The 27,153-nt window shown below is 48.7% G+C and overlaps 1 protein-coding gene across 1 annotated transcript in view; it reads left to right on the top strand.

The window, feature by feature from the left end:
* The first annotated feature begins 10,762 nt into the window (after positions 1 to 10,762).
* The window catches only part of LOC141117284 (protein cornichon homolog 1), a 35,126-nt gene continuing 18,735 nt past the window's right edge, over positions 10,763 to 27,153 (top strand). The window contains exons 1-2 of the mRNA XM_073610053.1: positions 10,763 to 10,926; positions 21,890 to 21,958. Coding sequence (XP_073466154.1) covers positions 10,846 to 10,926; positions 21,890 to 21,958 — 150 coding nt within the window. The 5' untranslated portion in view covers positions 10,763 to 10,845. The remainder of the gene's footprint in view (positions 10,927 to 21,889; positions 21,959 to 27,153) is intronic.

Here is a 27,153-nt window from a genome sequence, read left to right as displayed (position 1 = left end):
GAGCCAATCACTAAGATTTGATCGGGACCAGACACATCCTCATGAATTAAAGAAACTGGGCATTGATGGGGACCAAAAGGTGTAAAACTCAGATTTTTCTGATTGTTTCCCCCGTTTAATGAAGATGAATTCCTAATTATTTCAATGCATTCCGGCTTGTATGAGATTCCACCAGCCTGTGGGTCGTAGGCTGAGTGTACACGGGTGCAAAGGGGCAGTAAAAAAAATAAATAAATAAAAAAGGACCGTTGATCTGCACTTTTAGCCACCCCCTTGATCGCCTATCTACAGAATAATATGGCGGCTGCTCAGGTCCATACACATTGCTGCTTCTTTTTTGTGGTGCGACCAAATTTAACCTGACGGGTCATGTTTGGCTTTGCCATTAACGTCAATGAGACCACACCGTAAACCGCATGCCAACTGCTTAGCACAGGGTTGCTGCGCAGTATTGCAATGCAAACTCCCCTAAAGGATCAGAAAAAAAAAAATCCACCACAAATCGCTTTTCAGGAGTGGTGCCCATAAAAACTGGGTGTCCGCTCCAAAAAAATGACATGCCAAATGTGGCTTGTCAGCGGGGTCACCATCACTTAAAGCGGAAGTTGCATTTTTGGGTGGAACTCCGCTCAAAAGCTGAATTCCAGAAATTCAGCTCCTTTATAAAAAGTGAAGGCACACTATTCGTTAAGTCCAAGGTGGTGCATGGCACCTGCTGGGCTTCTCTATTATTTATATCTGTCCGATTATATAATAGAGGGCCATCGCTTTACTTCCGAGAGCCCCGATGTTGATGCTTCAGGTCTAAGCATCTTCAACATTTGAGCCAGTGCTGCTGCTATGCCCCCCCCCCTCCCCTCCTCCCGCCCATTCACAGAAGCCTTTGTATTATGTAAACTCATGCACAAAATACAAAGGCTTCTCTGAATGGGCAGCAGAGGAGAAGAGCAGGCATAGCTGCTCTGTGTGACTCTCTCTCGTCTCTCACAGACAGTGTCAGTGTATACTCCGGCAAAGCCATTAACTTGCCAGATTTAAATAATAGAGATCAGTTCATGAGTTGTCATACATCTCCTTGGATTTAACTCCTGCACTGCTTTGGAATTCGGCTTTAAAGGCCCATTAATAATTGTGCATGCGCTACAGTGCGTTGATGCATGCTGTTTTAAGGCAAGTCCGCTCATTATGGATGGGGGTAACCGCACACCTCAATGCATGAAAAAACTGCAGTTGAAGCATTTTCACTACAACGCATGGTATGCACAGTACATAGTGCTGTATGCGTATGTTGGCCATGCAAAGCACGTACTACCGCCCATTTCCACACCACACAACTGTGAAGCCAACCTACCTGAACTCCATACTATGAAGCATTGGTGCCCAGTCAGTGTTTTCTACAAGATGGCGGCTTTTAGTGTAAGTGGAGGGCAGGTGCACTTTAAACTGTGAAGTAAACCTAGGCTGGAGTGTTGTACCTATTTACTGGAGAATTAGTTTAAGGCAGATATTTGCAATCCTACTATTCACCTGTACAAATTCATGTAAGCCCTGTGAGTGGTGTTAAAGCCATGTTTAGTATTGCATACAAAAATGCTTAAAGTGGAGCTCCACCCAGAAGGGGGAAGCTCCGCTGGTTTGCACCAATGAGGGTTCCATACCGTTCAATAGTAATGCATGTTAAAGGTATGGACAACGCACCTTTAAACCCAGGGCACCTAAACAAAGGGATAATGCCAACTTTATATCTTTTCAGTTTAGGTGGAAAGCTATCATACCCCAGCCTATGCACCGGCCTCCAGCATAGAATCTTGGATTGAGCAGTAGAGCCGGGGTCTGATATATGTTGTCACCTAAACTGAACGGGTGTAAAGTTGGCCCTAATGTTCCTCAAGGATCTCTTTGTTCATCCAGATACTCTCCAGTCAACAGTACCAAGCCCCGATGAAGAGGGCTCCTCTGTGCTCATGAAACATTGTGGCTTTTCCTGAGAACCATGAATTAATAAACAGTTGCTGGACCTAAAAAAAAAAAAAAAAGTTTGTGGAGCTTTTGAAGCATTGTTTTCACTTGAACCTTCTGTTCCGGGTACTGAGTGCATGGTCATGGTCTACTATAAGCCGCCTATACATCTCCAGACCTATTCTAGACATGACCAAGGTTACATTCCAGCGCCCCACCATGTAGTCAAGTTTATGGCAAGGTGTGTAATAATGACCGCAGTGGTCACCACTACCCACTGCCTGGACAACTGTATGGTCAAGTGTGATGAACAAAGTATTCTTAGAGGGCCTCCATGTTTCTTTTTAAGAAGTTGTTCTATATGGGTGGCTTAATTTTGTATTTATTCTGTTTATCTGTTCACATTCCGCTCTTGAAAGCTTACATTGTCGCTTATTATTCCTGAAACATTTCAGGTAATTTTGTTAGGTCTGTGGCCTCCTTAAAAGGAGACAGAACCTCGAGGGGAAAATCTATTTCTGCATGGCCAGCCCTTCAGGGAAATGCTCCACCCATGAGGTTCTTTTGAGCATGGCGGGTCCTTTTATGTTGAAGCAGGAAACTGAAGCAAGACAGTCCCTGTTTTGACCTGCTGGGTCTCCTCAACCTAATTCTGGCAGTTCTGACCTGAAGTGTCCAACACCGTCCAGTTCTGTTTAATTTGTGTGTAATTAATAATAATAATATATATAATATATATATAGAGAGAGAGAGAGAGATTCCATTTGACCAAATTATCATAATTCCAAATATTTTTTAGATGAAGATTTTCAGTGAAAAGCACTTGCTGTTTATATGGTGCTCATGATACTAACATCTATACACATGTGGAAGAATTCAGCTAATAAGGACCTGTGTGTGGCCCCGCCTCCTCATTATCATATAGCTGAGCAGCTCTCAGTAGGAAGTCTCCTTTTCTGGGCTTCTTGTGTCAGTCCTAATGATGGAGGTGGGCACCTTCACAACATGGCTCACTCTAACTGCCACCTTGAAGCCCAACTCTGAGAATTTTTGCACCACCCTTCTCTATATTTTCTTTTTAATTTTTACCAGTACTTGCCTAAATGTCAGTCATGTTCTGGTGGTCAGGGGAAGGGTGGGGGCCTCTTCTGGATTCCCCTTTTGTATGGTGGGGGGGACAGTCCTGAATGCTGATGTTCACCTTGTGCTGTTCTTCTTCTGTAAGCCCAGATAAGTGTGATGACATAACTCCAGGGGGCGTGTCCATGACACCCTGGGCTTAGAGGAAGTCAGACTGAAAGACACTGGCTGTCATTCCACCCAGAAAAGGATTGGCATGTGCAGATGAGTGTTGCAGTGATTATATATATATATATATTATTTTTGTTAGTTTTGGCAACATAATTTCAAATTAATAAAAATATGGACTTATAGCAGGAATACACGATAAGAATATCGGACGAAAATTTCCGTTTTGCGAACGATCGGACGATTTTTCTAATCGTTGATGCCCAACAAGTAATACCTGATATCGATATTATGAACGAAAAAGTTTGTCTCTTGAGCGTTAGCACGCATGAGCGGAAGGCTACAAGGTCACACGCACACTACATCACTTCCACTTGTGCGTGAAACGTCAACACTACGCATTAAATCGATTGCTCTTTTAACAATTTTTTTCGATGGGTTAATGTTGACAACGATTTCGACCAACAAACCCTGTTTCGTTGGTCGGCTGTCGAACGATCGGCCGATTTTCTAACCGTGTATTCCAGCCATTAGGCTTTAGGAAGGGGCTGGCACAAATGCAAAATAATTATAATATTTATTATTATTATATGACGAGTAGCGTTAATGATTAAGACTGCTCCCCGAAACGCGTTCGTTTTTTTAATGTCACCACCATTTGACCAATAAAGACTTCAACATGGATATCAAAGTTGCCGGCTCTCTATCGTTTTAAATCAAATAAGGATAATTATTATAATAATAATTATAAATATTCTAATTATTTTGTGTTCATTAAAATTAATATTGTTAAAATTTAAACACTGGAATTACAACCCTCCGCCCAGGGAACCACAGTGCCACCAGCAGGTGATCCAGGTCCTGACGGTGAGGTCACCGTACTTGTACTCCTTTTATCAACCCTACAACCAGAGGTCTGTACCAGCAGCTGCAGGAGCCCGGGCATTGCACCCACGTTCCACTGTGCGCAGGTGCAATGCTTCCTAAGGCTTCTATGCAAATAAAATAAATGCACTTTTTTTTTTTTTTTATTATTTACTATGGTTGCATTTATTATTTTTTTGGTTGGATTTAGACTTTAGGACCAGAGTTGAGAAACTGTTTTTTAGCACCTGATGTATTAAAGTGAAACTGCCTGCATTACCTATTGAAACCAAGCAGGTTCTGCCTTTCATGCTGCTTCTTCAGGTTTATTAAAAAAAAAAGGCAGAAGGTGATTGGCTGCTGTTGGTGTGTGCAGGGGGGGGATACAGTCCCAGTTTCAGGCCGAGGTCCGAAAGGTGACCCGTTAGTCCTTCATTTCAGTCCTGTGCATGTTCTGAAATCACTAATTCACATTCGTTCTGACACTAAACTTACCTGATTTGCGTGGCAGAGGACGCCGCCGGGTCTGCTCCGGCTCTTCTCTTCTGGCGGGTAGAGCTCCGTGTTCTCTGTATATAAAGCACATCGGACACAATTTATTTCTTACTGAGACTTGGTGAAATAATTTTACTTGTGAACTCGTTTTTTGCCTTTTTTTGTATGCAATTAAAAATAAAAAAAATAAAAAAAAAGTATGAAGACGTTTGATGTTTGTAATGTAACGATGAGAAGACTGAACCTTCTGCTGCCTTCCCGGGTTGTAGTATATGATGTCTCTGTATATTACTAGTACCAGATGTGGTGTTTTGTGCATTTATGGTTTATCTTGGGTAAATAAATCATTTCAATTTCAGAGTTTCTGTGCATCTTTGTAAGCTTAAACTTTTTTTTTTTCATTATTATGCATTTATTGTTACTTATTAGGATAATAAATATAAATATACTGTATGTATACCGATCATCAACCATACCATTCTGACCACTGACAGGTAAAGTGAATAACCTTGATTATCTCATTACCATCACATCTGGAAGCGGGTTGGATATATGAGGCAGCAAGTGAACATGTTGTCCTCAAAGTTTTGTGTCGATAGAAAAAATAGACAAGTGTGAGGATTTGAGGGCCAAATTGTCTAGATGACCATGTCAGAACAACTCCAAAACTGCAGCTCTTGTGGGATGTTCCTGGACTGCAGTGGTCAGGACTGACCAAAAGTGGTCCAAAGAAGGAGAACCGGCGACAGGTGAAGGCTCATCGATGGAGGTGGGGGGGATCATTGATGGAAGGGAGGAAAGGCTCATTAATGAGGTGGGGAAAAGACTCATTAATGGAGCGGAGGCTCATTAATGGAGGTGGGAAGAGGGAGGGCTCATTGATGGAGGTGGGGGGAGGGAAGGCTCATTGATGGAGGTGAGGAGGGAAGGCTTATTGATGGGTGGGGGAGGGAAGACTCATTGATGGAGGTGAGGAAGAGGGAGGGCTCATTGATGGAGGTGGGGAGGGAAGGCTTATTGATGGAGGTGGGGAGGCAAGGCTCATTGATGGAGGTGGGGAGGGAAGGCTCCTTGATGGAGGTGGAGAGGGAAGGCTTATTAATGGAGGTGGGAAAAGGGAGGGCTCATTGATGGAGGTGGGGAGGGAAGGCTTATTGATGGAGGTGGGGAGGCAAGGCTCATTGATGGAGGTGGGGAGGGAAGGCTCATTGATGGAGGTGGGGAGGCAAGGCTCATTGATGGAGGTGGGGAGGGAAGGCTCATTGATGGAGGTGGGGAGGGAAGGCTTATTGATGGAGGTGGGGAAGCAAGGCTCGTTGATGGAGATGGGAAGAGGGAGGGCTCATTGATGGAGGTGGGGGGAGGGAAGGCTCATTGATGGAGGTGAGGAGGGAAGGCTTATTGATGGGTGGGGGAGGGAAGACTCATTGATGGAGGTGAGGAAGAGGGAGGGCTCATTGATGGAGGTGGGGAGGGAAGGCTTATTGATGGAGGTGGGGAGGCAAGGCTCATTGATGGAGGTGGGGAGGGAAGGCTTATTAATGGAGGTGGGAAAAGGGAGGGCTCATTGATGGAGGTGGGGAGGGAAGGCTTATTGATGGAGGTGGGGAGGGAAGGCTCATTGATGGAGGTGGGGAGGCAAGGCTCATTGATGGAGGTGGGGAGGGAAGGCTCATTGATGGAGGTGGGGAGGGAAGGCTCATTGATGGAGGTGGGGAGGCAAGGCTCATTGATGGAGGTGGAGAGGGAAGGCTTATTAATGGAGGTGGGAAAAGGGAAGGCTCATTAATGGAGGTGGGAAAAGGGAAGGCTTATTGATGGAGGTGGGGGAAGCTCATAATTGAGGTGGGGGGAAAGCTCATTGGTGGGGGTGGGATTTGGGATTTTGAAATTTACAAATGCAGCAATTTAGAAATTGGATAGAAGGTTTAAAGCTGGGAAATAGTTTTTGAAAGATAAATAATGCATTTTATATACAACTATATAGATCAGACCAAAATATAGGACAAATGAGGAGGAAAGAGGGACATTGTTTCAAATCCGAGACAATCCCTCCAAATCAGAGACAATCCCTCCAAATCAGAGACAGTCCCTCCAAATCAGAGACAATCCCTCCAAATCAGAGACAGTCCCTCTAAATCAGAGACAATCCCTCCAAATCAGAGACAGCCCCTCCAAATCAGAGACAGTCCCTCCAAATCAGAGACAGTCCCTCCAAATCAGAGACAATCCCTCCGAATCAGAGACAGTCCCTCTAAATCAGAGACAATCCCTCCAAATCAGAGACAGTCCCTCTAAATCAGAGACAATCCCTCCAAATCAGAGACAGCCCCTCCAAATCAGAGACAGTCCCTCCAAATCAGAGACAATCCCTCCGAATCAGAGACAGTCCCTCCGAATCAGAGACAATCCCTCCAAATCAGAGACAGTCCCTCTAAATCAGAGACAATCCCTCCAAATCAGAGACAGCCCCTCCAAATCAGAGACAGTCCCTCCAAATCAGAGACAATCCCTCCAAATCAGAGACAGTCCCTCCAAATCAGAGACAATCCCTTCAAATCAGAGACAATCCCTCCAAATCAGAGACAGTCCCTCCAAATCAGAGACAATCCCTCCGAATCAGAGACAATCCCTCCAAATCAGAGACAGCCCCTCCAAATCAGAGACAGTCCCTCCAAATCAGAGACAATCCCTCCAAATCAGAGACAGCCCCTCCAAATCAGAGACAGTCCCTCCAAATCAGAGACAGTCCCTCCGAATCAGAGACAGTCCCTCCGAATCAGAGACAGTCCCTCCGAATCAGAGACAGTCCCTCCAAATCAGAGACAATCCCTTCAAATCAGAGACAATCCCTCCAAATCAGAGACAGTCCCTCCAAATCAGAGACAATCCCTCCGAATCAGAGACAATCCCTCCAAATCAGAGACAGCCCCTCCAAATCAGAGACAGTCCCTCCAAATCAGAGACAATCCCTCCAAATCAGAGACAGCCCCTCCAAATCAGAGACAGTCCCTCCAAATCAGAGACAGTCCCTCCGAATCAGAGACAGTCCCTCCGAATCAGAGACAGTCCCTCCGAATCAGAGACAATCCCTCCGAATCAGAGACAATCCCTCCAAATCAGAGACAATTCCTCCGAATCAGAGACAGTCCCTCTGAATCAGAGACAATCCCTCCAAATCAGAGACAATTCCTCCGAATCAGAGACAGTCCCTCTGAATCAGAGACAATTCCTCCAAATCAGGGACAATCCCTCCAAATCAGGGACAGTTGGGAGCTATGTGTTATGTAATGAGCCTGACCCATTCCATAGACATCCCTTATATCTTGATCCCCCCTCCCCCCATGACTATTGGACCCAGGCACCATGTGTATTGTGTCACTTCCGGGGTCACAGCTATCATTCCTTGGCTACTTCCCTATGGGGCACGTTCTCATCTACAGTATCTGTTTTTCAGCCGCTGCGTTTTTGAAAAGGGTCAGGGACTTTTTTTCCGCAGCAGATTGCGTTTTGCATGTAATAAACTTCAAATGCAGAGCCCCCCCCCGCCCAAAAGCACCCCCCAACCCCCCATTGTTGAGGGCATGTGGCCTGGTATGGCTCACTCGTCCTCGTCCTTTCCTGACCTGCCAGGCTGCATGCTTGGATAAGGATCTGGTATGGATGGAGGGGGGGGGCACGCCATTTTTTTTCCATATTTTTTTTATTGCTGGCAATTCTTTTTTTTACATTCAGCTGTCAGTGAGGAAACCAGCTGACAGCTGATGACTTATCGGTTGTTAAGGATGCGGCAGCTTACCAGCCGACTCCTTATCAACCAGCTTACACTATGTGTTAAAGAGAAAAAAAACAGCAAAGTGCATAAAAACTGCACGTAAAAACCTGGGTTAAAAAATGCAAAACGCGCTGAAAAAGCACATCAACCGCAGCCGCATAGATGTGAACCTAGGGTTGTGGTTTATTGGCTGCATTGGAGGGCGGGGGGGACATTGGAGATCTAATAGACCCCCAATGTCTCCATAATTTGGACCTCTCACCTGCCCAATGCCATCACATGGGGGGACGGACGGACATTGGTGATTGGAGACCCCCAATGTCTCCATAAATTGGACCTCTCACCTGCCCACTGCCTTCACATGGGGGGAGGGGTGGGACATTGGTGGTTGGAGACCCCCAATGTGTCCATAATTTGGACCTCTCACCTGCCCAATGCCATCACATGGGAGGAGGGGGGGCATTGGTGATTGGAGACCCCCAATGTCTCCATAAATTGGACCTCTCGCCTGCCCTATGCCTTCACATGGAGGGAGGGGGAGTCATTGGTGATTGGAAACCCCCAATGTCTCCATAATTTGGACCTCTCACTTGCCCAATGCCATCACATGGGGGGGGGGGGCATTGGTGATTGGAGATCCTCAATGTCTCCATAATTTGGACCTCTCACTTGCCCAATGCCATCACATGGGGGGGGGGGGGGGCATTGGTGATTGGAGACCCCCAATGTCTCCATAAATTGGACCTCTCATCTGCCCAATGCCATCACAGAGGGGGGAGCATTGGTGATTGGAGACCCCCCATCGTCTCCATAAATTGGACCTCTCACCTGCCCAGTGCCATCACATGGGGGGAGGGGCATTGGTGATTGGAGGCCCCCAATGTCTTCATAAATTGGACCTCTCACCTGCCCAATGCCATCACATGGGGGGAGGGGCATTGGTGATTGGAGGCCCCCAATGTCTCCATAAATTGGACCTCTCACCTGCCCAATGCCATCACATGGGGGGGGGGCTTTTTGTCCCCCCTCATAATTGCAATAAAGTTACAATAAAAAAGAAAGTGTAAAAAATCTTGATTTTTTGTAATAACATCAAAATAAAAAAAAAAACACGATAAAAGCCGCGCCATCACCCCTTCCTACACACCCCAATGCAATGGAGCGCGCACATGTAGACAAAAATTGCGCCATGCATGTGAGGTATCGCCGCACACGCCGGAGTGAGATTTATATTTCTAGGACCGTATTTCACGACTCTCCCTAAACTGGCGACCCGAAGAGGCCTTTCTAGCGTCACCTATGGAAAATATAAAGGGACTGGACTTTGTCGCCGTTTTACAGGCGCACGCAATTTTAAGCTTTGAGATGTCGGATATTTATTTACTTGACGCAACTTCGTCTTTTATATTTTACCCAGAAATTTGGCCGGACGTCGCATTTCTGCGCTGAAAAAAAAGGTTTCAGTCTACTTTTTCCTGAAATTTTGCGTTCCGTGAACTGTTGCACTAATGTATTATTAAACACATTATTAAACATAAAAATTGGAATGGCCGCCATTTTATTCTCTGGGGTCTCTGATGAGGAGGAATGTTGGAGATGAGGAGGAAGGATGGTGATGAGGAGGAAGGATGGAGATGAGGAGGAAGGATGGAGATGAGGAGGAAGGATGGAGATGAGGAGGAAGGATGGAGATGAGGAGGAAGGATGGAGATGAGGAAGAATGATGGAGATGAGGAGGAATGAAGATGGACATTCTCCATTAATGGGTGACAGGACTGAGGAGGCGCGCTCCCGCCATTCCCCTCAGAGACCCAGGTTCGCGCGCTCCCGCCATTCCCCTCAGAGACCCAGGCTCGCGCGCTCCCGCCATTCCCCTCAGAGACCCAGGCTCGCGCGCTCCCGCCATTCCCCTCAGAGACCCAGGCTCACGCGCTCCCGCTTCTCCCCTCAGAGACCCAGGTTCGCGCGCTCCCGCCATTCCCCTCAGAGACCCAGGTTCGCGCGCTCCCGCCATTCCCCTCAGAGACCCAGGTTCGCGCGCTCCCGCCATTCCCCTCAGAGACCCAGGTTCGCGCGCTCCCGCCATTCCCCTCAGAGACCCAGGCTCACGCGCTCCCGCTTCTCCCCTCAGAGACCCAGGTTCGCGCGCTCCCGCCATTCCCCTCAGAGACCCAGGCTCGCGCGCTCCCGCCATTCCCCTCAGAGACCCAGGCTCGCGCGCTCCCGCCATTCCCCTCAGAGACCTAGGCTCGCGCGCCCCCGCTTCTCCCCTCAGACACCCAGGCTCGCGCGCTCCCGCGGTGGGCGTTTCTGATTGGTTGGAGATGATGACAGAACATCTGCGTGCAGCGTCTCCTTTTTAGCTCCCCGCAGCTGTCCGTGCTCGCGGCCCGAGGACAGTACGTGCGCGCTCCCGCCCCCCCCCCTCTTCTCTGATGACCGGTGAATGATTTTTCCCAGCAGCCCCCGCGCCGGCCGCCTCCTCCTCTCTCCCCGGACTGAACATGGCGTTCACGTTCGCGGCCTTCTGTTATATGCTCGCCCTTCTCCTCACCGCCGCCCTCATCTTCTTCGCTATCTGGCATGTGAGTACCGGAGACCCCCCATACATCACCGATACCCCCAGCAGACAATCAGGAGAGCGGGTTGCTATGGGCGACGGCCTCTTCCAGCGTTCCTATGAGGGTGTTAGTTGCCAGGGGCAACCAGTCATCCTGATCTACAGAGTCACATGAAGAGGGGGGGGAGGAGACTGTGAAGGAGGTGTCCCCTCCCCCTCCCCCCCCCCCCCCACAATCCATATATGGGGGGAGATCACATCCTCATCACGTGATCTGCCATGGCAGGGGGTCCAACCCGGGGGGGGGGGGGGTGAGGATCTTCTCCTAGGGGGGTCTCTGATATGATGGGGGGGGATCTCTGATGTCATGGGGGACCCCTGAATTGGGGGGCGGCTCTAGTTGGGGTGGGGGGACCTGTGAGATGGGGGTGGTCTCTGAAGTCATGGGGGGTACCTGTGATTTTGGGGGGGGGCTTGGACATGATGGCTGGGGGGGTCTGACGTGATGGGGGACTTGTGATTTGGGGGCATCTCTGATGTCATGGGGGACCCCTGAATTGGGGGGTGGCTCTAGTTGGGGGTGGGGGGATTTGACGTGATGGGGGTGGTCTCTGAAGTCCTGGGGGGTACCTGTGATTTTGGGGGGGGGGCACTCTGATATGATGGGGGCACCTCTGTCATGGGGGGTGGCTCTAATTGGGGGGGGGGGGGGGGATCTAACGTGATGGGGAACCTGTGATTTGGGGGGCCTCTGACATGATGGGGGATCTGACGTGATTTGGGGGGGTCTCTGACATGATGGGGGATCTGACGTGATTTGGGGGGGGTCTCTGACATGATGGGGGATCTGACGTGATTTGGGGGGGTCTCTGACATGATGGGGGATCTGACGTGATTTGGGGGGGTCTCTGACATGATGGGGGATCTGACGTGATTTGGGGGGTCTCTGACATGATGGGGGATCTGACGTGATTTGGGGGGGTCTCTGACATGATGGGGGATCTGACGTGATTTGGGGGGGTCTCTGACATGATGGGGGATCTGACGTGATTTGGGGGGGTCTCTGACATGATGGGGGATCTGACGTGATTGGGGGGGTCTCTGACATGATGGGGGATCTGACGTGATTTGGGGGGGTCTCTGACATGATGGGGGATCTGACGTGATTTGGGGGGGTCTCTGACATGATGGGGGATCTGACGTGATTTGGGGGGGTCTCTGACATGATGGGGGATCTGACGTGATTTGGGGGGGTCTCTGACATGATGGGGGATCTGACGTGATTTGGGGGGCCTCTGACATGATGGGGGCTCTGACGTGATTTGGGGGGGTCTCTGAAGTCATGGGGGTCCCTCTGAAATTGGTGGATATGTTGTGATGGGGGACCTGTGATTTATGATGGACCTTGGACATGATGGGGGAACCTCTGATGTCATTGGGGGGGGGGTTTGACACTATGGGGAGACCTGTGATTTTGGGGGGGGGGGGGGGGGTCCTGAGATGTTGAGTTGTATGTATTGTCTCAGGCTGAAGGCGCGTGTGTGGGAGTAGGGTGACACAGGAGTAGGGTGGTGCGGGAGTAGGAAGGCGCGTGGTGTGGGAGTAGGGTGGCACAGGAGTAGGGTGGTGCGGGAGTAGGAAGGCGCGTGGTGTGGGAGTAGGGTGGCACAGGAGTAGGGTGGTGCGGGAGTAGGAAGGCGCGTGGTGTGGGAGTAGGGTGACACAGGAGTAGGAAGGAGCATGGCGCGGGAGTAGGGTGGCGCGCGGGAGTAGGAAGGCGCGTGGTGTGGGGAGTAGGGTGGTAGCGGGAGTAGGGTGGCACAGGAGTAGGAAGGCGCGTGGTGTGGGAGTAGGGTGGCGTGGGAGTAGGGTGGCACAGGAGTAGGAAGGCGCGTGGTGTGGGAGTAGGGTGGTGCGGGAGTAGGAAGGCGCGTGGTGTGGGAGTAGGGTGGCACAGGAGTAGGAAGGCGCGTGGTGTGGGAGTAGGGTGGCGTGGGAGTAGGGTGGCACAGGAGTAGGAAGGCGCGTGGTGTGGGAGTAGGGTGGTGCGGGAGTAGGAAGGCGCGTGGTGTGGGAGTAGGGTGGTGCGGGAGTAGGAAGGCGCGTGGTGTGGGAGTAGGGTGGTGCGGGAGTAGGGTGGCACAGGAGTAGGAAGGCGCGTGGTGCTGGAGTAGGGTGGCACAGGAGTAGGAATGCGCGTGGTGTGGGAGTAGGGTGGCGTGGGAGTAGGGTGGCACAGGAGTAGGAAGGCGCGTGGTGTGGGAGTAGGGTGGCACAGGAGTAGGAAGGCGCGTGGTGCGGGAGTAGGGTGGCACAGGAGTAGGAATGCGCGTGGTGCGGGAGTAGGGTGGCACAGGAGTAGGAATGCGCGTGGTGCGGGAGTAGGGTGGTGCGGGAGTAGGGTGGTGCGGGAGTAGGAAGGCGCGTGGTGCGGGAGTAGGGTGGCACAGGAGTAGGAAGGCGCGTGGTGTGGGAGTAGGGTGGTGCGGGAGTAGGGTGGCACAGGAGTAGGAAGGCGCGTGGTGCGGGAGTAGGGTGGCGCGGGAGTAGGAAGGCGCATGGTGCGGGAGTAGGGTGGCGCGGGAGTAGGAAGGCGCGTGGTGCGGGAGTAGGGTGGCGCGGGAGTAGGAAGGCGCGTGGTGTGGGAGTAGGGTGGCGCTGGAGTAGGGTGGCGCGTGGCGTGGGAGTAGGGTGGCGCGGGGTGTGGGTGTAGGGTGGCGCGGGAGTAGGGTGGCGCGTGGCGCGGGAGTAGGGTGGCGCGGGGTGTGGGAGTAGGGTGGCGCGGGAGTAGGGTGGCGCGGGGCGTGGGAGTAGGGTGGCGTGGGAGTAGGGTGGCGCGGGAGTAGGGTGGCGCGTGGCGCGGGAGTAGGGTGGCGCGGGAGTAGGGTGGCGCGGGGTGTGGGAGTAGGGTGGCGCGGGAGTAGGGTGGCGCGTGGCGTGGGAGTAGGGTGGCGCGGGAGTAGGGTGGCGCGTGGCGTGGGAGTAGGGTGGCGTGGGAGTAGGGTGGCGCGGGAGTAGGGTGGCACAGGAGTAGGAAGGCGCGTGGCGCGGGAGTAGGGTGGCGCGGGAGTAGGGTGGCGCGTGGCGTGGGAGTAGGGTGGCGTGGGAGTAGGGTGGCGCGGGAGTAGGGTGGCACAGGAGTAGGAAGGCGCGTGGCGCGGGAGTAGGGTGGCGCGGGAGTAGGAAGGCGCGTGGCGCGGGAGTAGGGTGGCGCGGGAGTAGGGTGGCGCGTGGCGTGGGAGTAGGGTGGCGTGGGAGTAGGGTGGCGCGGGAGTAGGGTGGCACAGGAGTAGGAAGGCGCGTGGCGCGGGAGTAGGGTGGCGCGGGAGTAGGGTGGCGCGTGGCGTGGGAGTAGGAAGGTGTACGACAGCGGAGTGAAGATCAGTCCTTCTCCCAGGTTTGACCTCTCAGAGCTTCTCACTGAATACTTTGTCTTGAATTTTCCGTTTCTCTAATAAATGATAAAGCTGAAGTGCGAGCAAATATAAATTCACAAATAAAGTACAGAGCTGTGAACTGATCCAAATCCCCCCCCCCCATCATAACGCACAGCCAGGTCCTGACCTCCCTTTCTTTGAATATTTCAGTAAAAGCCGTGCAGCCTGGTCAGGGTGAGGAGATTATTATTATGAGGGCTCTGTGATTTTGGGGGTTCCTGGAGTACAGTGAGGATGTGATCTGTATCTGCTCCTCATTGCCCTTTTATTGTGGGCGGTGGTGGAAGGTTCATTTCTTAATCACCGGTCGGTGTTGGTCATAGTGCGAAGTGCAGGCAGTGATGTAAGGTGCGGTGTGTGCAAGAAGATCCCATCCTCCACCCTCTCTGCTATACATAACCCCATGGCAAGCCCCCCCCCTCTAATAACTCTAATATCTTCAATAATGCCATTGGTAAACTAAACTTTCACACAAAAAATAAATAAAACTTTCTCCCCGTCTTCTAATACTGCTGGGAATTGTGGGTGATGTCACCTTCCCGCACATCTGGGAGCTTCAGTTACAGCAAGAGTGCAATCCGGCCCTTTGTAAGAGAGATTCCTCCTGGGGGTTCCTCCTAGGGATTCTGGGATTCCTCCTGGGGTTCCTCTAGGGATTCTGGGATTCCTCCTGGGGTTCCTCTTGGGATTCTGGGATTCCTCCTGGGGTTCCTCTTGGGATTCTGGGATTCCTCCTGGAGTTCCTCTTGGGATTCTGGGGATTCCTCTTGGGATTCTGGGGATTCCTCTTGGGATTCTGGGGATTCATTCTGGGATTCCTCCTGGGATTTCAGGCTTCCAGCTCTGCTGGTGTTGTGACAAAATGATCAACTAACACTTACGAAATGTACGTTCTTAAGGCCATCTTGGTACACCTTACACTCGATCTCATCACGCCTACAGTAAGTAATCCAAACCCCGTTTTGAATTGGCAAACTAATTTCAGCAATCGAGTGAGCTTATCTTCATAAATATATATTTATTCTGTATGATGCGTTGCGCCTGCGCGGTTTGGAGTTACAGCTGATTCCACGTCACAGGAAGATGCCATGACATCGCCGGGGCTTAGGAAAGTCATTTTCTTTTTTTATTTTGGGTGGGGAACAGTTTGTTTACAAATCGCTTTCTAACCCCTTCCCCATTTGCCACGGCATAACCTTAGTTTTGAACGCTGGGGGTGCGGGGGGGTGAAGGATTGGTGATCATATGACCACTGTGATCAGCTGCCACAGTAGTCACATGATCTGGAGCTGGTCCTATCAGACCCCAATAGTAGTTTTTGTTTTTTTTTTTTGCATTAAACTTTATTAATGTGTATTTTTTCCCCAAAACAAATTGCGTTTGAAAAACCGCTGCGCAAATACTATGAGATTATAAAAAATTGCAACAATCGCTATTTTATTCTTAAGGGCCCCTGCTAAAAATATATATATATATATATATATATATATATATATATATAATATATATATATATATATATATAATGGGGGAATCCGTAGTGGAGAAGGATCTGGGGAATCAATGGTGGAGAAGGATCTGGGGGGGAGTCCCTGGTGGAGAAGGATCTGGGGGGGAGTCCCTGGTGGAGAAGGATCTGGGGGGGAGTCCCTGGTGGAGAAGGATCTGGGGGGGAGTCCCTGGTGGAGAAGGATCTGGGGGGGAGTCCCTGGTGGAGAAGGATCTGGGGGGGAGTCCCTGGTGGAGAAGGATCTGGGGGGAGTCCCTGGTGAAGGATCTGTGGGAATCAATGGTGGAGAAGGATCTGTGGGAATCAATAGTGGAGAAGGATCTTTGGGAATCAATGGTGAAGGATCTGGGGGAGTCGATGGTGGAGAAGGATCTGTGGGGAATCAATGGTGGAGAAGGATCTGTGGGGAATCAATGGTGGAGAAGGATCTGTGGGAATCAATGGTGGAGAAGGATCTGTCGGGAATCAATGGTGGAGAAGGATCTGTGGGAATCAATGGTGGAGAAGGATCTGGGGGGGAGTCCCTGGTGGAGAAGGATCTGGGGGGGAGTCCATGGTGAAGGAGAATCTGTGGGGAATCAATGGTGGAGAAGGATCTGTGGGGAATCAATGGTGGAGAAGGATCTGTGGGGAATCAATGGTGGAGAAGGATCTGTGGGGAATCAATGGTGGAGAAGGATCTGTGGGAATCAATGGTGGAGAAGGATCGGTGGGAATCAATGGTGGAGAAGGATCGGTGGGAATCAATGGTGGAGAAGGATCTGGGGGGAGTCCATGGAGAAGGATCTGTGGAAATCAATGGTGGAGAAGGATCTGTGGAAATCAATGGTGGAGAAGGATCTGTGGAAATCAATGGTGGAGAAGGATCTGTGGGGAATCAATGGTGGAGAAGGATCTGTGGGGAATCAATGGTGGAGAAGGATCTGTGGGGAATCAATGGTGGAGAAGGATCTGTGGGAATCAATGGTGGAGAAGGATCTGGGGGGGAGTCCCTGGTGGAGAAGGATCTGGGGGGGAGTCCATGGTGAAGGAGAATCTGTGGGGAATCAATGGTGGAGAAGGATCTGTGGGGAATCAATGGTGGAGAAGGATCTGTGGGGAATCAATGGTGGAGAAGGATCTGTGGGGAATCAATGGTGGAGAAGGATCTGTGGGGAATCAATGGTGGAGAAGGATCTGTGGGAATCAATGGTGGAGAAGGATCGGTGGGAATCAATGGTGGAGAAGGATCGGTGGGAATCAATGGTGGAGAAGGATCTGGGGGGAGTCCATGGAGAAGGATCTGTGGAAATCAATGGTGGAGAAGGATCTGTGGAAATCAATGGTGGAGAAGGATCTGTGGAAATCAATGGTGGAGAAGGATCTGTGGGGAATCAATGGTGGAGAAGGATCTGTGGGGAATCAATGGTGGAGAAGGATCTGTGGGGAATCAATGGTGGAGAAGGATCTGTGGGGAATCAATGGTGGAGAAGGATCTGTGGGGAATCAATGGTGGAGAAGGATCTGTGGGGAATCAACGGTGGAGAAGGATCTATGGGAATCAACGGTGGAGAAGGATCTGGGGGGAGTCCCTGGTGGAGAAGGATCTGGGGGGGGGAGTCCATGGTGGAGAAGGATCTGTGGGAATTAATGGTGGAGAAGGATCTAGGGGGGAGTCCATGGTGGAGAAGGATCTGTGGGAATCAATGGTGGAGAAAGACCTGGGGGAATCAATGGTGGAGAAGGATCTGGGGGAATCAATGGTGGAGAAGGATCTGGGGGAATCAGTGGTGGAGAAGGATCTGTGGGGGAGTCCATGGTGGAGAAGGATCTGTGGGGGAGTCCATGGTGGAGAAGGATCGGTGGGAATCAATGGTGGAGAAGGATCGGTGGGAATCAATGGTGGAGAAGGATCGGTGGGAATCAATGGTGGAGAAGGATCGGTGGGAATCAATGGTGGAGAAGGATCGGTGGGAATCAATGGTGGAGAAGGATCGGTGGGAATCAATAAATACATAAGGGGGGATATGATCTCCATGTATAAATACATAAGGGGGGATATGATCTCCATGTATAAATACGTAAGGGGGGGATATGATCTCCATGTATAAATACATAAGGGGGGGGATATGATCTCCATGTATAAATACATAAGGGGGGATATGATCTCCATGTATAAATACATAAGGGGGGATATGATCTCTATGTATAAATACATAAGGGGGGATATGATCTCCATGTATAAATACATAAGGGGGGATATGATCTCCATGTATAAATACATAAGGTGGGATATGATCTCCATGTATAAATACATAAGGGGGGGGATATGATCTCCATGTATAAATACATAAGGGGGGATATGATCACCATGTATAAATACATAAGGGGGGATATGATCTCCATGTATAAATACATAAGGGGGGATATGATCTCCATGTATAAATACATAAGGGGGGATATGATCTCCATGTATAAATACATAAGGGGGGATATGATCTCCATGTATAATACATAAGGGGGAGGATATGATCTCCATGTATAAATACTAGAGGTCGACCGATATGGGTTTTTCTCTGGCCGATGCCGATGCCGATATTTAGAAATCGCAGTGGCCGATGGCCGATATGTGATGCCGATTTTTTTGGGCCGATATATTAGGCCGATTTTTTTTTTTTTTTTTTCCCCTTCATCTCATAAAATCTAACATTTAGACCCCTTTCACACTGGGGCTTTTTTCAGGCGCTTTTGGGCTAAAAATAGCGCCTGTAAAGTGCCTGTAAAAGGGCTCCCCTGCAGTCTCAGTGTGATATCCCGAGAGCTTTCACACTGAGGCGATGCGCTGGCAGGATGTTAAAAAAAGTCCTGCAAGCAGCATCTTTGGAGCGGTGTATACCACCACTCCTGCCCATTGAAATGAATGCACACCGCTGCCAAAGCGCCTGCAAAGCGTTATCGGCAGCGGCGCTTCAGGCGCGCATTTAACCCTCTTCCTCGGCTGCTGCTGGGTGATAAGCTCCCGCTAGCAGCCGAATAGCGCCGCTAAAATGACGGTAAAGCGCCGCTAAAACTAGCAGCGTTTTACCGTCAACGCATGCCCGCTCCAGTGTGAAAGCAACCTAAAGTGATACAGAAATTTTTTTTACATTTAAACATTTATTAACAAAACAAACCTCCAATCAGTTCACTTGTATGTAGAATTTAGATTAAAAAAAATATAAAAAAAAAACTATATCTTAAAAATTAATACACAAAAACAGGTAATCAAAACTTTTGGACAAAAAAAAATGGGCTAACTTTACTGCTTAGTTTTTTTTTTTAATTTATTAGTGTATTTTTTTTTAAATTGCGTTTGAAAGACCGCTGCGCAAATACCGTGTGACATAAAATATTGCAACAACCGCTATTTTATTCCCTAGGGTCTCTGCTAAAAAAAATATATATAATGTTTGGGGGTTCTAAGTGATTTTCTAGCAGAAAATACAGGATTTTTACTTGTAAGCAACAAGTGTCAGAAAAGATTTAGTCTTTAAATGGTTAAACTGAAAACTTCTCCACGGAGTTCAGTGTATTGATAAAAAAGAACTTGAAGAGATACAAATGTATCTTCTTATCAGACTTGGCAGGCTGCCCAGAGAAGGAGAGAAGATAACTTTCAGGCAACTTGCATTGACTTGTATTACAGAAGTCATTTGCAAGTCACGGCTGAAGTTATAATCGGCCTTTTTTATCAGCACAATCGGCCGATGCCGATTAAGTAAAAAACGCCAAATATCGGCCGATATATCGGCCGGCCGATATATCGGTCGACCTCTAATAAATACATAAGGGGGGGATATGATCTCCATGTATAAATAAGGGGGGATATGATCTCCATGTATAAATACATAAGGGGGGGGGATATGATCTCCATGTATATGTAGTGAACTTAGTGTTGAGTTATTCTTTTTAAGGTCATCACAGAGGACAAGGGGGGGGGGACACTCTTTATGTCTAGAGGAAAAGGAGATTTCATCTCCAAATATGGAAAGGTTTCTTCACAGTAAGAGGTGTGATAATGTGGAATAGACTTCCTCCAGAGGTGGATCTGGACAGATCAGTAGATTACTATAAGAAAGTTCTGGATTCTTTCCTAAATGTACAGAATATAACTGGATGACATTTATAGGTAAAGTTGATCCGGGGAACATTCGATCGCCTCTCTGGGATCAGGAAGGAATTTTTTCCCTGCTGTAGAAAATTGGATCGTACATTTCTGGGGTTTATCACCTTCCTCTGGATAAACTGTGTGTATAGGATTGTGTATATGGAATTGTACGATATTTTTTATTTTATTTTTTTTTATGGTTGAACTGGATGGACTTGTGTCTTTTTTCAACCTGATGTACCTATAATGTTTGGGGGTTCGAAGTAATTTTCTAGCAAAAAATACAGATTTTTACTTGTAAACAAAAAGTGCCAGAAAAGCCTTGTGGGGGGGGGGGGGGGGGGATAGATGTGGATCTATAATGGGGGGGGGTCATGTGGATCTATGGGGGGGGGGGGGTCATGTGGATCTATAGTGGAGGGTCCTGTGGATCCATAGTGGAGGGGGGGGGGGTCCTGTGGATCCATAGTGGAGGGGGGGTCCTGTGGATCCATAGTGGAGGGGGGGGTCCTGTGGATCCATAGTGGAGGGGGGGGTCCTGTGGATCCATAGTGGAGGGGGGGTCCTGTGGATCTATAGTTGGGGGGGGGGGGTCCTGTGGATCTATAGTGGAGGGGGAGGGTCTATAGTGATCTATAGTGGGAGGGGGGGTAGATGTGGATCTATAATGGGGGGGGGTCATGTGGATCTATGAGGGGGGGGGGTCATGTGGATCTATAGTGGAGGGTCCTGTGGATCCATAGTGGAGGGGGGGGGGGTCCTGTGGATCCATAGTGGAGGGGGGGGGGGTCCTGTGGATCTATAGTTGGGGGGGGGTCATGTGGATCTATAGTGGAGGGTCCTGTGGATCCATAGTGGAGGGGGGGGGGTCCTGTGGATCCATAGTGGAGGGGGGGGGTCCTGTGGATCCATAGTGGAGGGGGGGGGTCCTGTGGATCCATAGTGGAGGGGGGGGGGGTCCTGTGGATCCATAGTGGAGGGGGGGGGGTCCTGTGGATCCATAGTGGAGGGGGGGGGGGTCCTGTGGATCCATAGTGGAGGGGGGGTCCTGTGGATCTATAGTTGGGGGGGTGGTCATGTGGATCTATAGTGGAGGGGGAGGGTCCTGTGGATCCATAGTGGAGGGGGGGGGGGTCCTGTGGATCCATAGTGGAGGGGGGGGTCCTGTGGATCCATAGTGGAGGGGGGGGGTCCTGTGGATCCATAGTGGAGGGGGGGTCCTGTGGATCTATAGTTGGGGGGGGGGTCATGTGGATCTATAGTGGAGGGGGAGGGTCCTGTGGATCCATAGTGGAGGGGGGGGGGGGTCCTGTGGATCCATAGTGGAGGGGGGGGGGGGGGTCCTGTGGATCCATAGTGGAGGGGGGGGTCCTGTGGATCCATAGTGGAGGGGGGGGGTCCTGTGGATCCATAGTGGTGGGGGGTCCTGTGGATCCATAGTGGTGGGGGGTCCTGTGGATCCATAGTGGAGGGGGGGGGGTCCTGTGGATCCATAGTGGAGGGGGGGGTGGATCCTGTGGATCCATAGTGGAGGGGGGGGTGGATCCTGTGGATCCATAGTGGAGGGGGGGGGGATCCTGTGGATCCATAGTGGAGGGGGGGGTCCTGTGGATCTATAGTGGAGGGGGGGGTCCTGTGGATCTATAGTGGAGGGGGGGTCCTGTGGATCTATAGTGGAGGGGGAGGGTCCTGTGGATCTATAGTGGAGGGGGGGGGGTCTGTGGATCTATAGTGGAGGGGGAGGGTCCTGTGGATCTATAGTGGAGGGGGGTCCTGTGGATCCATAGTGGAGGGGGGGGTCCTGTGGATCTATAGTTGGGGGGGGGGGGTGGATCCATAGTGGAGAGGAGTCGTATTTTTAGGGTTTGGGAATGGAATACATCGCAGGAAAGTGATTTTGTTTTTTTTCCTTTCAGATAATTGCATTTGATGAATTGAAAACAGACTACAAGAATCCTATAGACCAGTGTAACACGCTGAATCCGGTAAGTCACCACTTGAGCTCCCCCATGGCGTGTGTGGGCATCATTCATGCTTGCTGTGTCAGTGAAGGTCGTACATCTGAATGAGAGCCTGTTGTGGGGGGAGGGGAATAAAGGTACGGTCCCACTTGGCAGCATTGTCCTGGGAAGGAAAGGTAGTCCAGTTTCGGTAATAATGGGCCTCTACCATGTGAAGGACCTGCTGATACTTGTAGTTCTGCTGCAGCCCCAAAGCTCACCGACTTTTTATATTTTAAGTTCAAATTGAGATTGAATTTTCGCTACAATCAGCTGTATTTTTTTTCTCATTTAAATGTCATATTTATTTCCTGACCCTCAATGTGGAGCTTTACAGATTACAGAATCACTGACCTAAATTGCTGGCCTAGAAGAGTTTACAATCTCCTAATCCTGCCGCAGTCCCTCTCCACCAATCACCATGCGGCTATTGGGAGAAAGCCGCTCTACTAAAGGAAACTCGCAAACATGGAAAATCTTTGGATTCTATACGGATGAGGTCCTGATTGGATCCTCCCAGCACTGCAAAGCGACTTCTGACCCCCCAACATGCAGCCCATTATTCAGGATTATCGCTCTTCTATTTATTCCAATGTTCTTTGTAACGTTTTCTCACATTTTAAAGTGTTTGTTCACCTTTCACCAAATAATGAACCCTCCCCCGCTGCCGCCCCAACGTCGCCTCTCTGGGCTGTCCGGTGCCATTGGGATGCTGGAGATCCGGCGGCGGTGGGTTACCATAGAGCTGGCTGTGGATTGGATGGTCCTCAGCCATTTCTATGACCCTGGGAGGCCGGAGACGACGTCATGACCTCACTTCCAGCTCTGACAGATGTAAACTCCGCCGTTTTATTTCCCCTTGTAAAGCAAAGATCAATGTGGTTTTTGTAGACGAGGCAGATCACCGTTCTGTCAGTATGGAAGACATGGATTCTGTGTTCCTGCCTCCCCCTAGTAAAAGCACCAGAGTTAACCCTTTGATCACCCCTTCCCAGCCAGTGTCATTAGTACAGTGACAGTGCATATTTTTAGCACAGATCACTGTATTAGTGTCACCGGTTCACACAAAGTGTTATGTGTTTGTTTTTTTTTTTTTTTTTTTTTTTTTTACTAGTAATGACGATCAAGGACTGTATTTGATCGCCACAATTACTAGTAAAAAAACAAAATGAGGAAAAATATCCCCTATTTTGTAGATGTGATAACTTTTGCACAAACCAATCAATATACGCTTATTGGGATTTTTTTTTTTTTTTTTTACCAAAAAATAAAACCACAGAGGTGATCAAATACCACCGAAGGAAAACTCTATTTGTGGGGGAAATTTTTTTTTTTAAATTAAGGACTTAAATTTTATTTGCCTACAGCGTCACACGACCGCGCATTTTTATTTATAATTTGTAAAGTAACTCATTGCCGTATCGCAAAAAATGGTCTGGTTATGAAGGGGGGTAAATCTTCCGGAGGTCAAGTACCGAAGTTTGGCGCCATTCCACACGTGTGCTCAGTTTTAAAGTGTGACACGTTAGGTGTAATATCACCTTCAGGCCGGGTTCACACTTGTGGTTTCCTCTGCATCCAATCCGCATGTTAGGAGATTGTGACCGGCTCTCTATGGAACCGGATCACACGGCTCCAGAGCGGCTCCGGTGCAAATTGCATGCGAGTCCTGTGTGTCTTCTGGTCCATTTTAGGTCCGAATTGAGCCAAAAATTCGGGCTAAAATGGTGAATGCAGACACACCGGACCCCCTGCGGCAGTGTAAACCGGGCCTAAAAAATTGAGCTATATATATTCTTTTTTTACATCAAATTTCATCCACCACTTAAGGACTGGAAGGATTTGCCCCCTTAATGACCAGGCCATTTTTTGCGATTCGGCACTGTGTCGCTTTAACTGACATTTGCGCGGTCGTGCGACGCTGTACCCAAATAAAATTGATGTCCCCCCCACAAATAGAGCTTTCTTTAATGGTATTTGATCACCTCTGCGTTACTTATTTTTTACGCTCTAAACAAAAAAAGGGACAATTTAGAAAAAAAGCAATATTTTTAAATTTTTGCTGTAATATTCCCAAAAAAATATATATAAAAACATATTTCTTCCTCAGACAAGGCCAATATGTAATATGTATGTATAAAAAAAATCACGCTAAGCGTATATTGATTGGTTTGCGTAAAAGTTGTTATAGCGCCTACAAAATAGGGGATAGATTTATGGCATTATTATTATTTATTATTTTTTTTAGTAATGGCGGTGATGTGCGATTTTTAGCAGCACTGCCACATTGCGGCGGACAGATCGGACACTTTTGACTCGTTTTTGGGACTAGTGACATTTATACAGCGATCGGTACTATGAAAATGCATTGATTACGGTATAAATATCACTGGCAGGGAAGGGGTTAACACTAGGGGGCGATCAAGGGGGTTAACTGTTCCCTGGGAGGGGTTTCTAACCGTGGGGGGAGGGGACTGACTGGAGGAGGAGAGAGATCACTGTTCCTAATCACTAGGAACAGCAGATCTCTCTCTCCTCCCCTGTCAGAACGAGGATCTGTTTGTTTACATTGACAGATCCCCGTTCTCTATGAAGCGATCGCAGCTGCCGGTCACGTGCATCGGCTCCGGCGCCCCCATTGTATCTATTGCACGAACAGACATACAACAATGGCGATTCGTGCAATAGAGCCGACCTGCCGCAGTATAATGACGGCAGCTGGTCAGCAAGTGGTTAAAGTGTTTGTTTTTTTTTTTGTCCCCCCCCCCCCCCCCAAAAAAAATTGCGTTTTAAAAAACTGCTGAGCAAATGTCACATAACATAAAAAATTGCAACAATCGCCATTTTATTCTCTAGGGGTTTCTGCAAAAAAAAAAATATATATATATATATATATATATATATATAATTTCAGAAACCCCTAAAGAATAAAATGGCGATTGTTGCAATTTTTTGTGTTATGTGACATTTGCTCAGCAGTTTTTTAAAACGCAATTTTTTTTTTTTGGGGGGGGGGGGGGGGACAAAAAAAAACAAACACTTTAACCACTTGCTGACCAGCTGCCGTCATTATACTGCGGCAGGTCGGCTCTATTGCACGAATCGCCATTGTTGTATGTCTGTTCGTGCAATAGATACAATGGGGGCGCCGGAGCCGATGCACGTGACCGGGAGTTCATGTGATTTTCTAGCAAAAAATACAGATTTTATTTACGTAAACAAAAAGCTCCAGAAAAGCTCCGGGATCTGACGTGGTTATACAGAAGCTCTTCTCAAATTTTTTTTCTTAAAGGAACTAGTGAAATAATTTTCAGGTCTTGGGGTTTCCAGTCTCACTACAGGGGGGGGGGTTATGGTAGGCCCGGCTCCTGAGAATTTACAATCATGAATATTTTACCGATCGATGGTTGTATTTTATTATTGTGGAGGACAAGAGGTGACATTACATAGAAATCTGCCTAGGTGGGACTGTACCTTTAAGAGGCTGTGATGAGATCTGGGCGTTTGCGTTGTGCGTTTTGATGAGCGTTTTTTTTTTTTTGTCTGGTGTGTTTTTATCTATTAATCTCTTGCCAGCTGTCACACTAACATTCTTCCAATCTGCTTTTTACTTTGTCGCAAACAAAAGACATTTGAAAAGCTGAAAAAGATTAAAAGAGTGAAAATTGCACTCAAGGTGTGTACATTCCACTGTATGTTCAACTGCCACATGTTTTTTTTATTATTTTTAGGAAACATCTGTTTGTTTGAATTTTGTTTTTCTCCCCCCCCCTCCCCCCCCCTCACATGCTCGCTTCATCTCCATCCTCTCAGATTCGGAGAAATCTGATGATCGGCTCATATGGAGCTCCTCGGGGTTTTGCCTGCTGACTAAAATAACATAAACTGTTTTTTCTGCCTTCAGAGGGTTTATCAAAATGCTTCAGAGCCACAAAATCAGCCTGTTAAAAAGAAGAAAAAAACAAACAAAAAAAACCCCCAAAACATTAACCACTTCAGCCCCTGAAGGCTTTACCCCCCCCCCCCCCCCCATATGACCAGGCCATTTTTTGTGATACAGCACTGTGTTCCTTTAACTGACAATTGCGCGGTTGTGCGACTCTGTACCCAAATAAAATTGAGGTCCTTTTCTTCCTCCCCACAAATAGAGCTTTCCTTTGGTGGTATTTGATCACCTCTGCGGTGTTTGTTTTTTTATTTTTTTGTGCTATAAACAAAACCGACAATTTTGAAAAAAAAAAGAAAAAAAAACAATGTTTTTTTACTTTCTGCTATAAAACATCCAATAAAAAAAAATTGAAAAAAAATCTAATTTCTTCATCATTTTAGGCCAATATGTATTCTCCATATTCCTGCTAAAAAAAAAAAAAAATCCCAACAAGCGTATATTGATTAGTTTGCGCAAAAGTGATATCGCCTTCACATTATGGGATATTTTTTATAGATTTTTACTTTTTTACTAGTGATGGCAGTGATCAGCGATTTTTAGCAGGACTGCAGCATTGCGGCGGACATATCAGACGCCTAACTGACACTTTTGTCACTTTTTTGGGAACCAGTGACTATAATACAGTAATCGGTGATAAAAATATGCACTGTCCCTATACTAATGACACTGACAGGAAAGGGGGTTAACATCAGGGGCGATCAAAGGGTTAAGTGTGTGCCTAGGGAGCGCTTGCTAACTATGGGGGAAACCAGAGATCCGTGTTCCTGCTTAGCAGAGACACAAGATCTCTGTGTTCTCCCCTGTCAGAGCGGCGATCTGCCTTGTTTATGTAGCGGTATCCCCGTAGGGGCTGCTGAGTGTTGTGGTCACCCTGTCCAGCCAGACACACAATCTCAGTGGCAGGGAAGGGGTTATCATCAGGAGCAATCAGTGTTAAGTGTGTCCCTAGGGAGGAGTGCCTTCTAATACTGTGGGGGATGGTCTGACTGGGGGAAGACAGAGATCCCTGTTCTTGCTTGGTAGGAACACAAGATCTTCATCTTCTAGTCTGTCAGAATGGTGATCTGCCTTGTTTACATAGAAGATCACCGCTCTGCCTCTCTGGGGAACGATCGCAGGTGGCAGGCAGACATCGGTGTCTGCCGGACCCACTGATTGGCATTCCGTGTCCAATCAGCCCGTGATGGTGCCTCTGGGGAACGATCGCAGGTGGCAGGCAGGCATCGGTGTC

This window comes from Aquarana catesbeiana, linkage group LG13, assembly GCF_042186555.1.
Source record: "Aquarana catesbeiana isolate 2022-GZ linkage group LG13, ASM4218655v1, whole genome shotgun sequence".
Taxonomy (NCBI): domain Eukaryota; kingdom Metazoa; phylum Chordata; class Amphibia; order Anura; family Ranidae; genus Aquarana; species Aquarana catesbeiana.
The sequence above is the reverse complement of the archived record's forward strand: the minus strand, read 5'-3'. Positions and strand labels throughout refer to the sequence as shown.